Below are 18,389 nucleotides of genomic sequence, written 5' to 3'. Positions count from 1 at the left end.
ATGTGTTACGAACATTTCGTCCATACATCATTTTAGTGTAGGAATTCGTTTTCATTGACTAATTATCAAAAGTATGTCACGTTGATACTAAAAATCGCATAGAGTTGCCAGCACAAAATTGAACAAAGTTACTCATGATTAAAACGCCATTACATTTCTTTGTCGCATCTGCATCAGTGTCAATTTGGTGTAGATGGTTGAGCATGAGACTGCCGATTCGAAGATTCAAGGTTCGAGCCCTGGAATAGGATTTTTTGCGTCTCTATCCAGCAATAGGTTAATGAGACTACGCTCTGCATCTCATTGCAATTTGGCATCATAGCCTTGTTTCGAAACCGTAGAGTGCATAGTAAGAATGAAGTTTCCCTTTATCGTGTAGTTGTGTAGCTTGTGGTTAGATAGATGCAAGAAATCTCCACAGTTGTATGATTAATATTGCATCCAGAAGCGGTTCCATCATCGTATTGAATTGTTTTAGCTAAATTAATCGGTATCAAACAGATGTCCAATATTTCGTCCAGCTGATCTCGTCGACACGATTTCTTGTCAACAAGTAAACTAAATATCTAGCTAGTCCTGGAATGGGCTTAATTGGCAGGTCCCGATCATCATTATTTGGGAGATTGCGTGTAAGTCATGGGCCATGGCTCACGGCAGATTCATCATCCTAACTGCTACAAAGAAAGGAAAAAAAGTTTATTATGTATTTGAGCTTGAACCTGGGACCTTCTGATCCGCAAGCTCGAGCCTTATCATCTGCGCCATTTCTGATACTTGAATCGAGTGACATTAGAATACGATGGCATGACGTCTTAATCATGGGTAACTTTGATTTAATTCGTGCTGGCAACTCTACGCGATTTTTAGTATCAACGTGACATACTTTTGATAATTAGTCATTGAAAACGAATTCCAACACAAAAACAATGTATGGACGAAATGTTCGTTACACAAAGGAGAAATAGCTAATTAATTTAGTCACGTAAAATAATGTAAAATTACATGACTTTTATATGTGAAGTTTTAAAAATATCGTGTTTTTTCGTGATTTTTCAACTAAAATGATTGAATAGCTTCGAAATTAGGAATTTAAACACCGTAGTATCTTCGGCAAAGTTGTAGAGTATTGTACTAACTATATCTTAACGGTATTTTCGGCACCCTTCCGGAGCAATTTTCAGGATTTATGAGTAAATTTCTGTGAAAACCAATTACCAATTCATGTCTACTTGCAAGTCTTTAATTGAAGATGTTTATAGCAGAAGTTATATGATAGTTTTATGGAACGCCAAAGGTTCAAAGTAAAAAACTACCACATGAAACTATCAGTAGGTCGGCTCAAGAGGCACTCAAGAATAGTTTGGATTACCTAGGATATCTCAATTGATCTGATATTGTCTGTTAACCTTCCAGAAGACTTACTGGGCATGAAAGATTACAAATCATAGCTTTGTATAATGATAGAAGTTACCGTTACACCCGCAGACTTGAGAATCTAAACTCAAGAATAGTTTGGATGACCTAGGATATCCAGAGAAAATATTCTCCATGATATTTTACCGTTTTTATGTTATTGACCACCAAAACTACAGAAAAACGTAGATAAAACTCCATAATAACGCTTGGAAAAATTCCGGCTTCAAAGGGTAAAGTCGGTTAAGACCAAATCAATTGATGAGGGATTTCTCGAAGAAGAAAAACAAGTGAGACTATCTGGATATTCCCATTTAACATAATGATGTTACCCATAACGGCTCAAATCGGTCGCTCTTCACGTTATGACAAATGGCAATATTCCAAATGGGATAGTCGCAGAATCATCATAGCTGCTCGGATGAAGAAGGCAAGAGCTGCTCTTGCTTGCTTGCCGATATCGATTTTTTTTTTGCAATCGCACACCAACGTTAAGCCAAGTTAAGGAAAGCCCCAGTGGCTTTTGATCATCTACAATAGGTATAGTTAGGTACCAATGCGTGTATACAGCAGCACCCGATAAGTCGATCCATCATCGATCAGTGGGGCAATAATAAGTTTCAAAGAACAAGTATGTTAATTCTAAAGGGGGTACTAGCTAATTGAGCGATATGCAGCAGTAAATCTGCCAAAGGTAAAGTGCGCACGCAGCCGCAGCCTGAACTAGAAAGTCTGTTATCGGATTTTCGGATTATTCCAAGTGGGCGCTTGTTTTACTCAATGGACATTGTGATTTCCATCGTTTTATTTGCTTATCGCACTGTTTTATTACACCGCGGTGAGCCTTGCTTCTGCTGATGATGATTTAGTAGGCAAGCTTCACCAACGGACAGATCGTATCGAGTAACATGCAGATCCGGGATGTGACAGTTCCTATTGTACCATATCAAAAATGCACGCAATGGTACAGTAAACATTGTATGAGGAAAATTGCAACCTAAGTATTTACAATTCAGTTGTTTCAAATGATTACAAGCAGAAACAAAATTGTAAATCCAACCAAATGTAGGGTCAAACAAACATGATTGTAAACTTAGCGCTTACAAGCATTTTTTGTTGAATTCGACCCAAAATGTTTGTTGGATTTACAACGGTAATTGTTATTCTCCTCGTGTCGCTTTTTTGTCAATGCAACAAACATTTTATAAAATCGACAATCATTGTTGTTAAAATTTAAATCTAGGTTTTAGGGTTTCGTCAGTATTGAAGATTACTATTTTCATTTTAGCAATTAAGAATGAATTAAGAAAAGTTTTCCGGAAAATTTGTGTGTTTTTAAGTTAAGTTTTTAAGTGAAAATTAAGCATGCTTACTGGACCACTGTGCAATAGTGTCAAGGAATGTCGTCGGTATTCTAGTGAATGAATATCAATAGAGTAATAAACATCTTATTATCTAAAATGTCTGTACGCGCGTGTATCAATAGATTAACAATTTATGGCACATTTTTTTCCTGTCTCTAGAACATACAATTAGGAATAAATAACTTAGGAACGTAAGCCAATCAGCTCCTGCTGATCATACTGAGAGAAGTATAAATATCGATTAGGTACAAACATAAATGAGATCATTGCTTCGCACAAGCAAACATAGAGTTCGAACACGTGAAATAAATAAACATAAAATGTCGTTACAACGAGAGAAAACACTTTGGTAAGCTCCGCTAATCTGTTTGTCTTAGCACCTAACTACGGTAATATTGATATCAAATATTCGGTTGGTTTGCTCTACTAGTTGTATGTTGGTTTGGTACTACTTTGGTTCCACTGCACATAAGATCACTTATTTTTTTTCTTATGGTTACTGTGTCGTTCTGACTATTGATTTTGCTCTTAGGAATCAAGGAAAAAACTTAAAACAAAAATAATGTAACTGTGTCGAGAACAATTGGCAGAAAGTTTCTTGTTCCGCAATGAGTTGACCATCCGATTGAAACATGTTTATGCGAATCGGCTTTATGCGATTTGCCTTCGATCTGAAACTTGTACAGTTATCATAAACAGAAAGGCGTATTTCAGTTATGCCAAACGACTCTATGCCAGAACACTTTATGCCAAAAATCTCGCTTCGGAAATAAATACCTACCTGTTAAAAGAAACGAAAAATTTCCTATCATGGCGTCCTAAGCTTAAACAGTCGAGGTTACGGTTACCGGCGGAACTTCCGGCTTATTTTGCAGCTTCCCAGGCATAAAGTCCACCTCGTCTCTTCCTCCGCCAACGTTGTTGTCCAGCTTGGGATCGCTCTGCACCCTCCCGATGATCGGAATGGCCGTCGACTGCGTGGGGGTCGTCAGTGCGTCGCCCACTGTTTGCAAATCGTTATCGACGCTCGAAAATCGAAAAGCGATATCCTTCGATTGCTTCTTGTCCACGATGTTGTTGATCTCCAGGTTCAGGTTGACGCTGTTCTTGTTCATGTCCAGATAGGACACGGGCCGAGGTTGCCTGCTGGGTGAATCGTAATCTCCGCCGGTGGCGTTCACCACGGAAAATGAAGTTTCATCCATCCGGTTGGAGAACAGGTTCGGATGGCTGGACGAGTTGATGTAGATGGTAGGTGTGGACGAAGGCGGATATACGCCGTTATGGATTTTCCTGGGCCGCAATCGGACGTCGTTTTCGTAGCGTAACTTCTGCTCGATGGTGGCGGTTTCGATCAACGGACGAGGTGTATCGTAACTTTGTAGAATAAGGGATTTTTTGTCCGTTATGGGCGATAAATAGCGGATGCTTTCCAGGGTACTGCTGTCCGTGGCCGGCTCGTACTGTGGTGGCGTCCAGAGGCTTTCGAGACGTTCCTGTTCCTCCTTGACGAAGGATACTTTGGAACAATCGGTTTCTAGGAATGGAATATAGATTGAAGACATCTTTATAGAGTATTCGATTACATTTTTTTATTATTACAAGCTTACATTACATAGTAATCCTGTTCAACGACGTAGGTTGAACTTGCTCGCACTTGCTCCATCCCGCTCTTTCCCGTTTGTTGACAAATGGGTAAGAGTAGGATGCAGCAACTTCGAGCAAGTTCAACCTACGTCGTTAAACAGGACTAGTGTCTACCCAAGAAACAAAGTTAAATTCTTTGAATTTGAACTTTTCGTCATTGAAATCATCGTCATCATCAAACATTTTAAAGCAGTTTTGGAGTAATGAATGAAGGGATTCCTAGATGTATTCCTGTTGGAATTGCTGGAGATATCTCTAGAGCCTAGAGGAATTCTTGAAACAATTGCTGAATGAATATCTAAAGGAATCTCCGGTGTAATTCTGTGAGATTTCTGTCATCTTTCTATTTCTGAAAAAAAAATCCCTTGAGAAATTCCTGGAGGAATTTGTAGCGGAATTTCTGAAGTCATTTCTGGAGAAATCCTCGAAGGAATTCCTGAAGGAATCCCTGGGGGAATCCTTGAAGAAATTTGTAAAGAAATCCCTGGAGAAATCTTTAGAGGAATTCCTGCAGGAATACCTGATGGAATTCCTAAAGAATTCCCGAAGGTATTCCTGGAGAATTTCTGAAGAAATCCCTAGAGAATTTCCTGGGGGAATCCTTAGAGGAACTGCTGGATTCTCTCTTGTGGCTTCGTGGTCGTGCGGCTAGTGTCACCAAGCATTTAGTCGCATCGTGCTAGGAGCGTGGGTTCGATTCCCGCCGCAGCTGTCAAGAAAAGTTTTCGGCTGCGCCACTGGGCGTTGCATGCTAGTCCGTTGTCTAGTGTCGTGCTTCCTTCAAAGAGCGAATAGCTCACTGGAAGTACTAAACGTGTCCGTGTCTTTTAAAAAATCCCTGAAGAAATTCATGGAGAAATCTCTGGAGGAATCCCTGAAGCAATTCCTGATGGAATCTCAGGAGAAATTACTGGAGAAATGCCTAAAGGAATTCCTGACATAATTTTTTGAAGGATGTTCAGTAGCAATTCCTGGAGGAATTTCTAAAGGAATTTCTGGGATAATTCCTGAAGAAATTCCTCGATAAAATCCTGGATGTATGCCTGAGAGAATTCCTAGAGGTATTCCTGTGGGAATTGCTGGAGGCAGCAATGATGGATTTTTTGGAGGAATCACTACATTTACTGCGTTTCACGGGGCAAGTGGGACCTATTCAGAGTTTTTGTTCAAAGGGCTTAATATAAGATGCAACAAATAAGGTAACATAAATCACAAATCTCTTATATGAATGACTATCTTTAGAGATTAAAATAAGAAGAGGTTTATGGTATCGTGCATAAAGTACGTAACACATAAAAAATCGCTGGGGAAAAAATACTTGAATCAACTCTAGCAGCTCATGCAAAATAAATTGAATTTTTTTTAACAAAAAGTGCAGAGACAAAATATTTCGAAACTTGGCATCAATATTATATAGTTGATGAATCTCGCCAAAAGTAAATCTGGGGTTTCGAGATTTTCAGTAATATCTTCTCCTTTACATAATCTTACGATCATTGAATAATGTTTTTTTTTAAATCATGTAATAAAGTAATAAAGTACGTAACACATAATGAAAAGGTCATTTCCCTATTTTAAATTTTTATGGACGGTTCCTGAATGCTCAAAAGAATTCATTATGCAGCATTTGGAGAAAAACATAAAAAAATACATGCTTTTGATTTTTTTTTGTTTTACCCAAGGTTTTAAGGTGAAGATATGACGAAGCCACACCCCAAATTTTCAAGAGCACAAATCTGAAGAACCGAATGTCGGTTTGACCTGAAAAGTTGATCGATTGGTTACCAGCTGAGGGTGACCAATCGATCAACTTTTCAGCGCAAACCGGCATTCGGTTCTTCAGATTTGTGCTCTTGATAATTCGAGGTGAGGCTTCGTCATATCTTCACCTTAACCATTTTTAACAAGAATTTCATCATCTAAATAGAGGTAATAAAGTATAATTCAACAGTAGATTACTTAACGCGTCAATTTTTATTGACTTTCGGCCTAATTTCATCTTAGGCTGGACAAGGCGAGATGAATCCATAATATTGTGTTTGTTTATTCTCATAGGTCCCACTTACTTCAGATAGCGAAATGCACTGGGGCAAGTGAGAGCAATAAACTAAAGGTAATAAATGAAAATAAAATACAGCTTTTTCGCTTGAAATCATTTGCAAGAACTCCAAATACTATCCTGAAACCGAAAAAGTATTTGTATAATGACAAATTTATTTTTAAACGACGAATGTAGTAGAGCACGTCAATCTCACCTAGTGAATTGAAAATTACATATGAACAACAATAACATATATGATCTCTTTATGGTTGAAACAATAACATTTTTTGTATTCAAAGTATCCGTACCGTAGGTGTGATACCTATGTTTTCCATGAAGAATGTTAATCTTAAAAATAAATAATAATAAAAATACTAGCTATAGGTCTCACTTACCCCCGATTCTCACTTGCCCCGGGGTACCTTATCTATTTCTGAAAAAAAAAATCCCTTGAGCAAACTCTGGAGGAATTCCTGGGGAAATCCTCGAAGGAATCCATGAAAGAATCCGTGGGGGAAAAACCTTGAAGACTTTTGAGGGGCCCAGAATCAAAGGGGTGTAAGTGACTATTTTGTCGATTTTGAGCTGAGCATATCAAAAAATTGTTCAGATTTTAAGCTTTAAGGAACTTTTTTAAGAATATTTTTACGATAATTGGAAAAATTACAATAAATCGTAGAAAATTGGGTCAATTTTGAAACTCCATACATTTTGTAGGGGATGAAAAATGGATGAAAAGCTTTAAACCTCATTTACTCGAAAGTAGGTTTTTGTCACTTACACCCCTTTGCTTCTAATCCCCTCATTTGTAAAGAAGTCCATGGAGGAATCTTGATAGAAATTTCTGGATGAATACCCGGAGAAATCCCTGAAAAATTCCTTAAGGTATTCCCCCTGAAATTTTCCCCCTGAAGAAATCTCAAGAGGATTTGCTGGAAGAATCCTTAGAGGAACTGCTGGAGGATCTCCTGGAGGAATCCCTGGAGAAATGCGTGGAGTAATCCCTAGAGGAACCCCTGGAGCAATCTCAGGAGAAATTCCTGGAGAAATCCCTGAAAAAATCCTGAGTGTATTCCTGAAAAGATTCCTGGAAGAATTTCTGAAACAATCCTCAGAAGAATTTCTGAAAAAATCCTCAGAAGATTTTCTGGAAAAAATCCTGGAGAATTTGTTGACATAATTTCTGAAGGATGTCCAGGAGCGATTCCTTGATCAATTCCTAGAGAAATCGCTGGAGGAATTCCTGAAGAAATTCTTGGAGTAAGTCCTGGTAGTTCCTTGAGAAATTTTCTGGATAAAATCCTAGAGGAATTTCTGGAGAAATTCCTGGAGGTTTTCCTTTGGAAATTGCTGGAGGAATCCGTGAAGAAATTCCGGGAGGAATATCTGGAGCAATTTTTGCAACAATTACTGGATGAATTTCTGGGGGAATCTCTAGAGGAGCCCTGGAAGAAATTTCTGAAAAAATCTCCTGAGAAATTCCCGGAGGAATTTCTTGAGAAATTTCTGGAGGAATTCCTGGAGAAATCCCGAAGGAATTTCTGAAGGATTCCTTGGGGGAATCTTTGGAGAAATTCGTGGAGAAATCCCTGGAAAAGTTCCTGGGGGATTTTTTAGCGAAACTCCTGAAGCAATTCCTGGAGGAAAATCTGGATGATTTCTTGGAGGAATTCTTGAAAAAATTCCAAAAGGTATTCCTAGAGAAATTTCTGGAAGAACTTTTGAAGGAATCCCTGAAGGATTTCCTGAAGAAATTCCTGGATGGATTGCTGACATAGTTTATTATGAAATTCCTCGATTAATTCCTGGTGAGGTTCCTTGATGAATCCCTGAAGAAATTCCTGGAGAAATATCTGCAAGCATCCAAGGAGGAATCCCTGAAAGAATGCCTGGAAAATTTCCTGGAAGAATGCCTAGGAGAATTCCTGGTGGAATTCTTGGAAAATTCCCTGAAAAAGTTCATGGAGAAATCTTTGGACGAATTCCTGTATGAGTATCTGGATTTTTTTTGAAGGAATCCGTTAAAGAATTCCAGGATAATTTTTTGCAGGAATTCCTGATGCAATTCTTGGAAGCATCCCGGAAGCAATTACTGGAGGAATCTCTGCAGGAATGCCTGGAGGAAGTTCTGAAGGAATGCATTGTGGAAACTCTGGATGAATCTTGTAGGAGTTCTTGGAAGGATCCCTGGAGGATATCCTAGAGGAATGCCTTTAAGAATTTCTGAAATAATCTTCAGAGGAAGTCCTGGAGAAACCTCTAGAGGAATTTCTAGCGGAGTTTTTGGAGGAATCTCTAGTTGAATTCCTTGAGGAATTTTTAGACAAATCCCTGCCAGAATTCCCAGAGGAATCTATGGAAAAATTCATAGAGGAATCATGAAGAAATTCGTGAATGAATTTCTTGAGAAATTTGTAATGCCAGAAATAATTCTTGAAGGAGGTAAATTGCCATAAAAATACCCCGAACCTAGCCCATCTATACAGTAGTTCCTAACCCACCATTAAGCATCTCCCATTGTGCCATAGGACCTCGCAGGTTTTATTTTAACCCCAAGCTTAGTGGTTTCGAGACCCTTTAACCGCAGCGTAGACCCTACAAGCCGATTTGCAGTGTGCTCGCATCAGACCTGTATCCCGATACGACCACTAAGCGCGCCGACGAACCCAGGCTTTTTCCAGTGAGTCCACGGATCACTGAAGCCGCCAGTTCGTCGTCACATACGAGGGGCGCACGGAACAGGAGCAAGAGCGTAGCCAGAATTTCGGTCAGCGGGGGCGAGTGCTTCAAGGAATTATTGGAAGAATCTCTGGAAGAGTCAGAGAGAAATTCTTGGAAGAATTCCTGGAGGAATTCTTTAAGGAGCTCCTGGAAGCATTCCTAGATGAAACCCTGAATTCATCTAGGAATTCTGGAAGGAATGCTTGAAGCAATTGCTAGAGGAACCCCTAGATTCCAGGATGAATTCCTGGATCAACTCCTGGAGGAATTTCTGGAGGAATTCTTCGATTAAACCCTGGAGTAATATTTGAAGAAATCCGTGGAAGAATCTCTGGAAGAATCCCTGGATCTACCCCTGCAGAAATCCCAAGAGAAATTCCGGGAGGAAACCCTGGGAATATTCCGAAAGAGTCTTCCTTAGGTGAATTCCTTGAGGATTTCCTGATGAAATATTTGAAAGCGCTTAGCTTGTCTGGACTTAATTGTTCAGTGACTTCTACGCAACCAAAACCTGCGCTGGAGAACTTATTGTAAGAATTCCTGATGGAATTCCTGAATGAACTCCTGAAGAAAATGCTGTAGGGAAAATTTTTAGGCAACTTCTTGATGAAATTCCAAGAGAAATTTCCGGAGGAATCCTGACACAAAACTCGGAAGGAGATCTCTGATAAAATTCCTGCAGAAATCCTACGATAAGTCCTAAAACAATCGTTGGAGGAAACCCTTGAGGAATTCCTGGGGGAATTTCTGAAGTAAAGGAGTCCCTTGACAATTTTTTAGAAGAACTCCCGAAGGACTTCCTAAAGGAAAACCTTTAAAACATCCCTGGAAAAAATCTCAGAAGAATCTCTGGAGGAGTTTCTGAAAAAAGCTATGGATAACTTCTTGACGGGTTTCTTGGAGAAAATCACTATATATTCCTGAAAGAATCGCAGGACGAATTTCTGTAGGAATACCTTCAAAGGAGTTGCAGTGGGTATTTTTGAAGAGGTTCAAAGATGGATTTCTCAACAAATCCGTGGATGAACTACTAGAAGACTTTTTGCAGATAATTTCTTGTACATACCTGTATGTATTCCTCCAAAACTATCTTAAAGATTTTCAATACTAATCGCTGGAAGAGTTCCTCGGAATCTTCAGGTAATTCTGGAGAAGTTCTTGGGTGCATTCCTGGATAAGATGATGGAAACATTTACGAAATTTTTGAAGGAATATTTTTCTTATAAATATCCTGAGAGAAATATCTGAAGAAATCACCAGAGGAGTTCCCGGAGCAATCGCTGGGAAAATTCTTGGAGAAATTCCGGGAGGAATTTTTGAAAGGATTATTGGAGGAAGAATGCCTGGAGGTATTTAAGAAGGAGGCCGTGGAGGAATCCCTGAAGTGAAGAAATTCCTGGAGAAATCCCTAGAGGAGTTCTTGGAGAAATCCCTGGAGAAATTTTTGAAGTACTAACTGTAGGAAGAATTCTTTGAGTAATCTCTAGAGAAAACCAGGGAGGATTCTTCTGGAGTGTTCTGGAAGAATTCCTATATGAATTTCTGGATGAATTCATGGAGAAATCCTCGGAGGCATTTCTGAAAGAATTCCTGGAGGAATCTTCGGAGGAATTTCTGGATGAATCCCTGAAGCAATTCTTGGAGGAATCTCTTGAGAATCCTCGAATGAATTACTGGAGGGATCCTTGGATGAATTTCTGGAGAAATTCCTGGAAGATGCTCTAGAGAAATTCCGAGAGGAATCTCTGGACAAATTTCTGAATGAATCTTTCGATGAATTCCTGGAGAAACTTGTAGAAGAATCCTTTGAGGTATTTTTGGAGGAATTTCTGGAGGGATCTCTAGAGGGATCCTTGGAGGAATCACTGAAGGAATTCTTTAAAAAATCTCTGGATGATTTTTTGGAAATCCCTAAAAAAACCTGGATGAATTCCTGGAAGAATTCCGAGTCAAATCCCAGATGAATTCCTAGAGAAATTTCTGTAGAAGTTCCTGGAGGAAAGAAATCCCAGAAGCTATTCTTGGAGGAATCTCCCTCCGGAAGAATCCTTGGAGGAATCACTGGAGGAATTCCTGAATAAATTGCCGGAGGAATTTCTAGAGTAATCTAAGTGATCCCTGTGGAGTGAAAGGTTAAATATGTTTCAACATTCTCATTTTCATCATAATTGAATTTCCCTGAATATTCTAGAAGTTCCCTAAGAATTCCAGGCTTTACAAATAGTAGACACTATGCATTAGATTTATGTTATCTCTTTTAAGGGAATTATATAAAATTCTAGTTTTGCTGTGATTCGACATTTTACAATGTCACTCAAGGTAAGACACTTACCGTCACTATTCTCGCAGTACACCGGATTAGAAATGGAGTTCTGCTCCATATCGATGTACTTGGCGGTCCGTCCCAACAGTTGCTCAAACTGGCCAGCCAAATACTTGAACGAGGGTCGCAGCTTCGGATCATCGGCCCAGCAAGAGCGAACTATGCTGTAGCTGCAAAGAATAGAATATTAAAGAGTACAATGATTAAAGACTTGTTCAATGAGTAGAGGAAAATGAAACTTACATTTCTTCCGAGCAGTTTTTCGGACATTCCATTCGGTACCCTTGCTTCAACAGCGTATACAAATTCTGCGGCGGAATGCCAGGGTATGGCGAGGCGCCCAGTGTGATCAGCTCCCAGCACACGACTCCGAAAGCCCACACATCGCTTTTGGTGGTGTAGATATGATCGGCCAGCGATTCCGGGGCCATCCACTTGACCGGCACTCGATCTTTGCTCTTCTTCAGGTAGGCATCGTCCTCGTACACGTCGCGGGTCAGTCCAAAGTCCGATATTTTGCACACCTTACCCTCGGCAAGGAGCACATTCCGTGCGGCCAGATCTCGATGGACTAGTTTTATTTCGGTAAGATAGGCCATGCCTTTGCTAATTTGCCACGCAAATGAGAGGATGTCCTTGACCGTGATAGGTTCGATGGCGTTTTCGTAATCGGTTGCGTTCATAACCTCCAGCTTGCGGCTCAAGCGAAGATAGTTTCTAGCGGGTGAGAACATGATGTTAGGCTATGGGATATTTTTTGAAAACATAACCTATTAAGAAAAATTGTGAACATTCAGACTTACTTCAACGATCCGTACAGGCAATACTCGATGATCAACAACGGAGAGTCGCCTTTGGTGCAAGCACCGAGCAATCGGATCACGTTGGGATGCGTCACTTCCTGAAGCAGTTGGTACTCGGAGAGCAGAGCCAACAGCTCCACCGAATTGGCGCCGGTTTTCAACATCTTTACCGCCACGGTGGTAATTCCCGGCTTATCCGGTAGATCGGTTGCGTACGCTTTCAAAACCTTACCGAACTCTCCTTCGCCGAGGGTTATGTCCAGAATCAGATTAGTACGGGGAAATTCCCACTTGGAGTCAAACTGAAAGTAAAGAGCAGAGTAATAGATGTAGCAATCGAAAATCCCAAAGTATTTTCATTTACTCACATCGATTTTGAAGTTGATGTCATTTATCCTCGAATTCAGCGGAAGATCCACGTTGAACACTTCTGTTTCGTTGCTGACCATGTGCATCGGAATGTTGTTGCCATCTGCCAGTTTCTTCTTGAGACCTGTTTTCCGGGAGAAGCAATAGGACACCAAGAGCACGGCTACGATCATCGGAATAACTACAATGGCCAGCAGGAACATCGGCGCATTCGGGCCATTGATCAGTCCGTTCTGATAGTAATTACCGCCATCGCGTACTGCGGCTGGTGAGGATGCACCGTTCGTCCCATTGAAGAGTACAACCGGTTCCGTAGTCGTGCTGGTTTTGCCCGTCCTAGTTTTGGTGTTATTCTTTCGGTGTTCTTTCTTGATACCAAGCCGACTGACGCAGTCGCACTGTCCAGTTCGTCGACAAGTGCAAGTTCCAGCTCCGGACATGTGAATCCCTCTCGCTGTGGTATGCAAACGCTCAAAAACGCCGATGATTTCATCCGGGTAAACGCAATCTTGGGGGCAAATCTGGATTTTTCTCTTGTGGCCCATATCTTCTAGAGGATCGCACACGTTATCCGGGCAGTAGTCCAAATCCGGCGAACAGGTTGGATAGTTCTCATCGAATGTCGACTCTTCCGGCTTACTGAACAAACCACCGAACGCACTGGCAGGATCGGAAATCCGGAACTTACAGGTTCCCTCCCGACTACCAACTCCGCAGCTATTGATGCAACTCGTCTGATTCGGATGGGCGGAGCAAAAATCTTCCGAAGTAACGTTGCAGGAAATTCCCGACGAAATTTTGATCGAAATTTGAATTGTGGCGTTGTGGTTCAACCACGCTACCACTAGATTCAGAGATACGTTCGAAATTTGCTTCTGAATGTTTGCCGAATTGTTGAGGTAGATGATCCCCGCGGATTCGGTGATACCAAAAGCGTCGAGCGGGTTGATGAGAATACGGTAGCTGTAAGAATTCCTTAGGTGATTATAACACTCGCTATGAGTAGTAGTGAAATTCACCATTTTCTTCAACCGTAACCTTTACAATGTATGTACCTACAGCTACAATACTTACTTCAAATCCGTTTTACCGTCCGCAATTTGATCGTACATGTTGCTCGGTTGCGCTATGCGAGCAAACTGGGTCGCACTGGTGTACAACTCTACCTTCCTGGGGTAGGTAAAGTTCGCCAAGGCCGTTGCCAGTTTATTGCTGGATCTTTTCTTACCACCACTGCCGCCGTTACCGCCGGAACGAGCCGGTTTGCTGTCCACCACCACCGCACCGGAATGATCACCACTGATGAGCGGTTCCGGTCGGGGTAGCAACAGGTGGTTGTGGCTTGGATCGATACAGATCGTCGAATTGTCGAATAGATTGGGATCTACACTACTGGAGACCGTATCGTCCACTACTTTCAGCACTACGCAGTAGCGTCCCTTCGGGAGGATTCCACTCTTGCGAGCGATTAATGCTGAAATGGAGTAGAGGTTAGAAAATCTTTGTTACAGATATTACAATTTGCAAGTTCTTACAGCAACTGAACACCGTTTGTCTCGTTCCGTCGTGGTCGATTTCGTAAGTTACGCACTTTGGTTCGAACAACTGGTAAGAGTCATTCAACAGTTGATAGTGCACGTGACTGTTCATGGCGATTGAGTCTTTGTCGATGAAGAGAACGTTCAAGTGTTTGAGAGGTTCGCCCTGTGAAAGATAGGAAAAAAAAAATTATCTTGTGGAAATAAATGTGTACGTTGCTGCAAGATAATGTTGAGAGCATAAACACCAATTTTGTAAATTTGAATTAGTTCTATCGAGTTCATAGTACATTAAATATTCAACCATTCGAAATATGAATTCTTCCTAAGTTCATTTTACTTCGGTGGACATTATCGCTGGCAAACATTCAAGGAAAGAGAATTGATTCGTGGATGCTGCTTACATAGCATGATGGGTTCTAGTTACAAAAAAATTTACAAGGAAGATGGAAGTGCTTCTCAAGTGGAAGAAACATTTCCACGTAAATCAAATAGCCATTGCCTCCGTTCCATTCGAACTAGATGTACAGCAAGCAAAAGCGTTTGATATTATAATTACCCCTCCTTTTACAGTAGGGCCATTTTTATCCAAACCGTAAGCTACGTTACCGAGCTATTCCGAATGTGATGTAATAGGAAGATTTTTAAGATTGAAATGTTACCGGAACGTTTGACAAGTAAGTACATAAATTACACAGCGAAACACAAATCAACTTTTGGTCTGTCTCAAGAGCAAACTTATGTGTCTCTGACAGATTTTGGGCCGCTGAATTCGAATCCGGGCTCAGATTTACTCCAGCATGTCACAATTTTGAGCTATACCTCAATATATAGGGCAAAATATGCGATTTTGGGCTTTTTTGACTGCAAGTCATTAAGCATGGACATATATTTTTTAACCAATCAAAGGATAATTGGTCAATTAACATCTAAATTAACGACTCATGCAAAATATTTCGTTTAACCAAATCAAACTAGATAGTTTTAAACGTTTTATGTTAGGTATGATATTTCCCATACAAGTCACCTTCCAAAAGTTGCATGCAAGTTTTCATACTGACATAAAATGCTTAAATCTATCAAATTTGATTTGGTAAAACGAAATATTTTGCATGAGTCATTAAGGAGAAACTTCAGAGAGTACCATATTGGCTGCCACAATGGCCGACTTGCACCCCTACTCACGTTTTCAAAAGCACAAATCTTAAAAATTCGTAAACAAAATAATGCGGCCGATTTTGAAAAGCTGCCTCTTTTTGCAAGTCAGCAAAGCCAGGATAATCAAGTGCGGCATGATTCGATGCTTCGTTCGTCAGATTTGTGCCTCTAAAGTTTGTATGCAAAATTGCAATGGGCTTACTTGATGTTTCACCTTAATGTAGATGTTAAGGACAGACTTGTTAGAATCCCAAAACGGCCGCCACAATGGCCTATTTTGGGACCAACTCACGATTTCGAAGGCACAAATCTCTTCATAAACAAAACCAGCGCACCTGATCTTCTTATTTTAAGCTTATTACAAGTGAGCAAGAACAGAATAATGAAATTCACTGTTGTTTGAAGCTTGTTTCTTGAGATTTGTGCATCTGAAGTTCTGATGCACTGTTGAAGCGGGATTTCAAGACGTTTGTCCTTAATTGATCAATTAATCTGTTGATTTCTTAAACAATATACATTAGAGTGGGTCATCGTTTATATGGAAAAATGAAAAATTCAATGGTATCCCATCAGATCAAAGCTTTTTTGAACCCATTTCAGGACCCAAATAAGTGTGCAAAATTTGGGCACGATCGGTTATGTCTACGTTTTGCGCATCGCGTTTGAAGTTTGTATGGGGTTTTACATGGGAAAACACACTTTTTTGCATTTTTCTCATAACAAGCTCGAATTTTTATAAAACCGAGTAACCGATAAAGTGAAAACATAGCCTAGGGTGCCCTGAAAAACTTTGTCGAAGACCGCGAAGTGATCTGATGCTTATGAAAAAAGTTATAGCGTTGGCATTGCTTGGCGAAACAGCATGATTTTGTTGCTATTGTTATTCCTTTACATGTTAAAACATAAACACATGCATGCGGTTCGTTGGTTATAACTATTTTCACAAGCATCGGGTCGCTTTGCGGTCTTCAACAAAGTTTTTCAGAACATCCTAGGCTATTATTTTACAGTATCGGTTAAAAAGTTTCAGACAAACTTTTTCAACTTATGGCTAAAATGCAAAAAAGTACGTTTTCCCATACAAAATCCCATACAAATTTCAATTGCAATGCGCAAAGTGTAGACGCAACCGATCGTGCTCAAATTTTGCACAGATACTCAGGAACCGAAACGGAACCAAAAAAACTTTGATCTGAGAAAACGATTCCGATGACCCACACTAATATACATATTTCTATGCCTTATGGCTTGCAGTCAAAAAAGCCCAAAATCGCATATTTTGCCCTATAAATTGAGGTATAGCTCAAAATTATTACGTGCTGGAGCAAATCTGAGCCCAGATTCGGATTCAGCGGCCCAAAACCTGCCAGAGACACATTAGTTTGCTCTTTAGACAAAAAAATGTTGCACTGTGTTATCAATTGAAAAATTTGCAAAGGGACGTACTTAATTTAGTCGTATGTACCTATACATATGGTTTTGTAAGAGAGGTAAAGGAAGTGGAAGAAAAAGGAAGAGAAATTAGGAACCAAACAAAAGATAATGAAATTTTGTCACGGTACGTAAAATTGAGCATTTATAGCATCTTAACGATCATTTCTTGCAGACCTATGCAGCATTGTGCAGTCCATGTGGCTTTAAGGACAAACGTCTTGGATTCCCGGTTTAACAGTGCACCAGGGTTTCAAATGCACAAATCTCAAGATGCAAGCTACAAACTACAGTGTATTTTTTCATTTTGCTCTTGCTCATTTGTAAAAAGCTTAATATAAAAAAGAACGGGTGCGCATCGTCTTCAAGACGTCCGAGTACTGTTCCGTCTCGATGACGATCGCGTCGCCTTTCTCGCGCTTGGCACCTGCCCTCCTACGCCTTGGCTTGGCGTCCTGCGCTACTACCTGCGGATTCGCCTTCTTCGTCTTCTTCCGCTCTACCTTCGTCCAAGGGGGGTCCTCCCCTTAGATCGTCCTGCTCTGTGGCTGTTGAGGGCCCACCAGCGATCGCAACCCCTTGTTCCCATCGTTCCGGGACGGGCCAGCCTTTTCAGGCCCACCCTTCCCAGCTTTCCGGGACTCCTGGCTGGGGTCCGACCTTCCGGCATTATTACCGACTTTCGGGGTAATGATTCGCCTGGCCTTGAGGGCACCGCCAGACAGCTCCTCGCCTGACGGATGCCTCGCCCGCTTCTGCGCTGGCTTGCCGGGAAGTGGACTGGAGCACAGAAACATTCTGGAAGGTGTGATGCGACGAGCCGGGCTCAACAGCCGGGGAAAGATTTTCACAAAATTCGGACAATTTATGTGCTTTGCGAACGACATGGACATTATTGCCAGAACATTTGGAACGGTGGCAGAGTTGTACACCCGCCTGAAACGCGAAGCAGCAAAGGTCGGACTGGTGGTGAATGCCTCAAAAACAAAGTACATGCTGGTAGGCGGAACCGAATACGACCGGATCCGTCTGGGTAGTAATGTTACGATAGACGGGGATACTTTCGAGGTGGTGGAGTAATTCGTCTACCTCGGATCCTTACTGACGACTGACAACAACGTGAGCCGTGAAATTCGGAGGCGCATCATCGGCGGAAGTCACTACGGGCTCCAGAAGAAACTGCGATCGAAAAAGATTCACCCACGCACCAAATGCACCATGTACAAAACGCCAATAAGACCTGTGGTCCTCTACGGCCACGAGACATGGATTATGCTCGAGAAGGACCTGCAAGCACTCGGAGTTTTCGAGCGACACGCGTGCTAAGGACGATCTTCGGCGGTGTTCAAGAGAACGGGGTGTGGCGGAGAAGGATGAACCACGTGCTCGCTGCACTTTACGACGACCATCCCGAAGGTGGGCAAACCCGGAAGGATACGGTGGGCAGGGCATGTTGCAAGAATGCCGGATAACAACCCTGCAAAGCTGGTGTTTGGCACAAGAAGGCGTGGAGCGCAGAGAGCACGATGGGCGGACCAAGTGAAGCGTGACCTGGCGAGCATTGAGCGTGACCGAGGATGG

General features: G+C 41.3%; 1 protein-coding gene across 1 annotated transcript in view; it reads right to left on the bottom strand.

Moving 5' to 3' along the window:
* Positions 1–2,845: 2,845 nt before the first annotated feature.
* LOC109420544 (uncharacterized) overlaps positions 2,846–18,389 on the bottom strand; it is a 129,430-nt gene continuing 113,886 nt past the window's right edge. Inside the window, exons 5-11 of the mRNA XM_062851094.1 lie at positions 14,217–14,385; positions 13,756–14,155; positions 12,681–13,644; positions 12,313–12,614; positions 11,753–12,226; positions 11,519–11,679; positions 2,846–4,314 (exon numbers count right to left, since the gene is read on the bottom strand). Of these exons, the coding sequence (XP_062707078.1) occupies positions 3,602–4,314; positions 11,519–11,679; positions 11,753–12,226; positions 12,313–12,614; positions 12,681–13,644; positions 13,756–14,155; positions 14,217–14,385 (3,183 nt within the window). The 3' untranslated portion in view covers positions 2,846–3,601. The remainder of the gene's footprint in view (positions 4,315–11,518; positions 11,680–11,752; positions 12,227–12,312; positions 12,615–12,680; positions 13,645–13,755; positions 14,156–14,216; positions 14,386–18,389) is intronic.

This window comes from Aedes albopictus, chromosome 2 (genome assembly GCF_035046485.1).
Source record: "Aedes albopictus strain Foshan chromosome 2, AalbF5, whole genome shotgun sequence".
NCBI classification, from domain to species: Eukaryota; Metazoa; Arthropoda; class Insecta; order Diptera; family Culicidae; genus Aedes; species Aedes albopictus.
The sequence above is the reverse complement of the archived record's forward strand: the minus strand, read 5'-3'. Positions and strand labels throughout refer to the sequence as shown.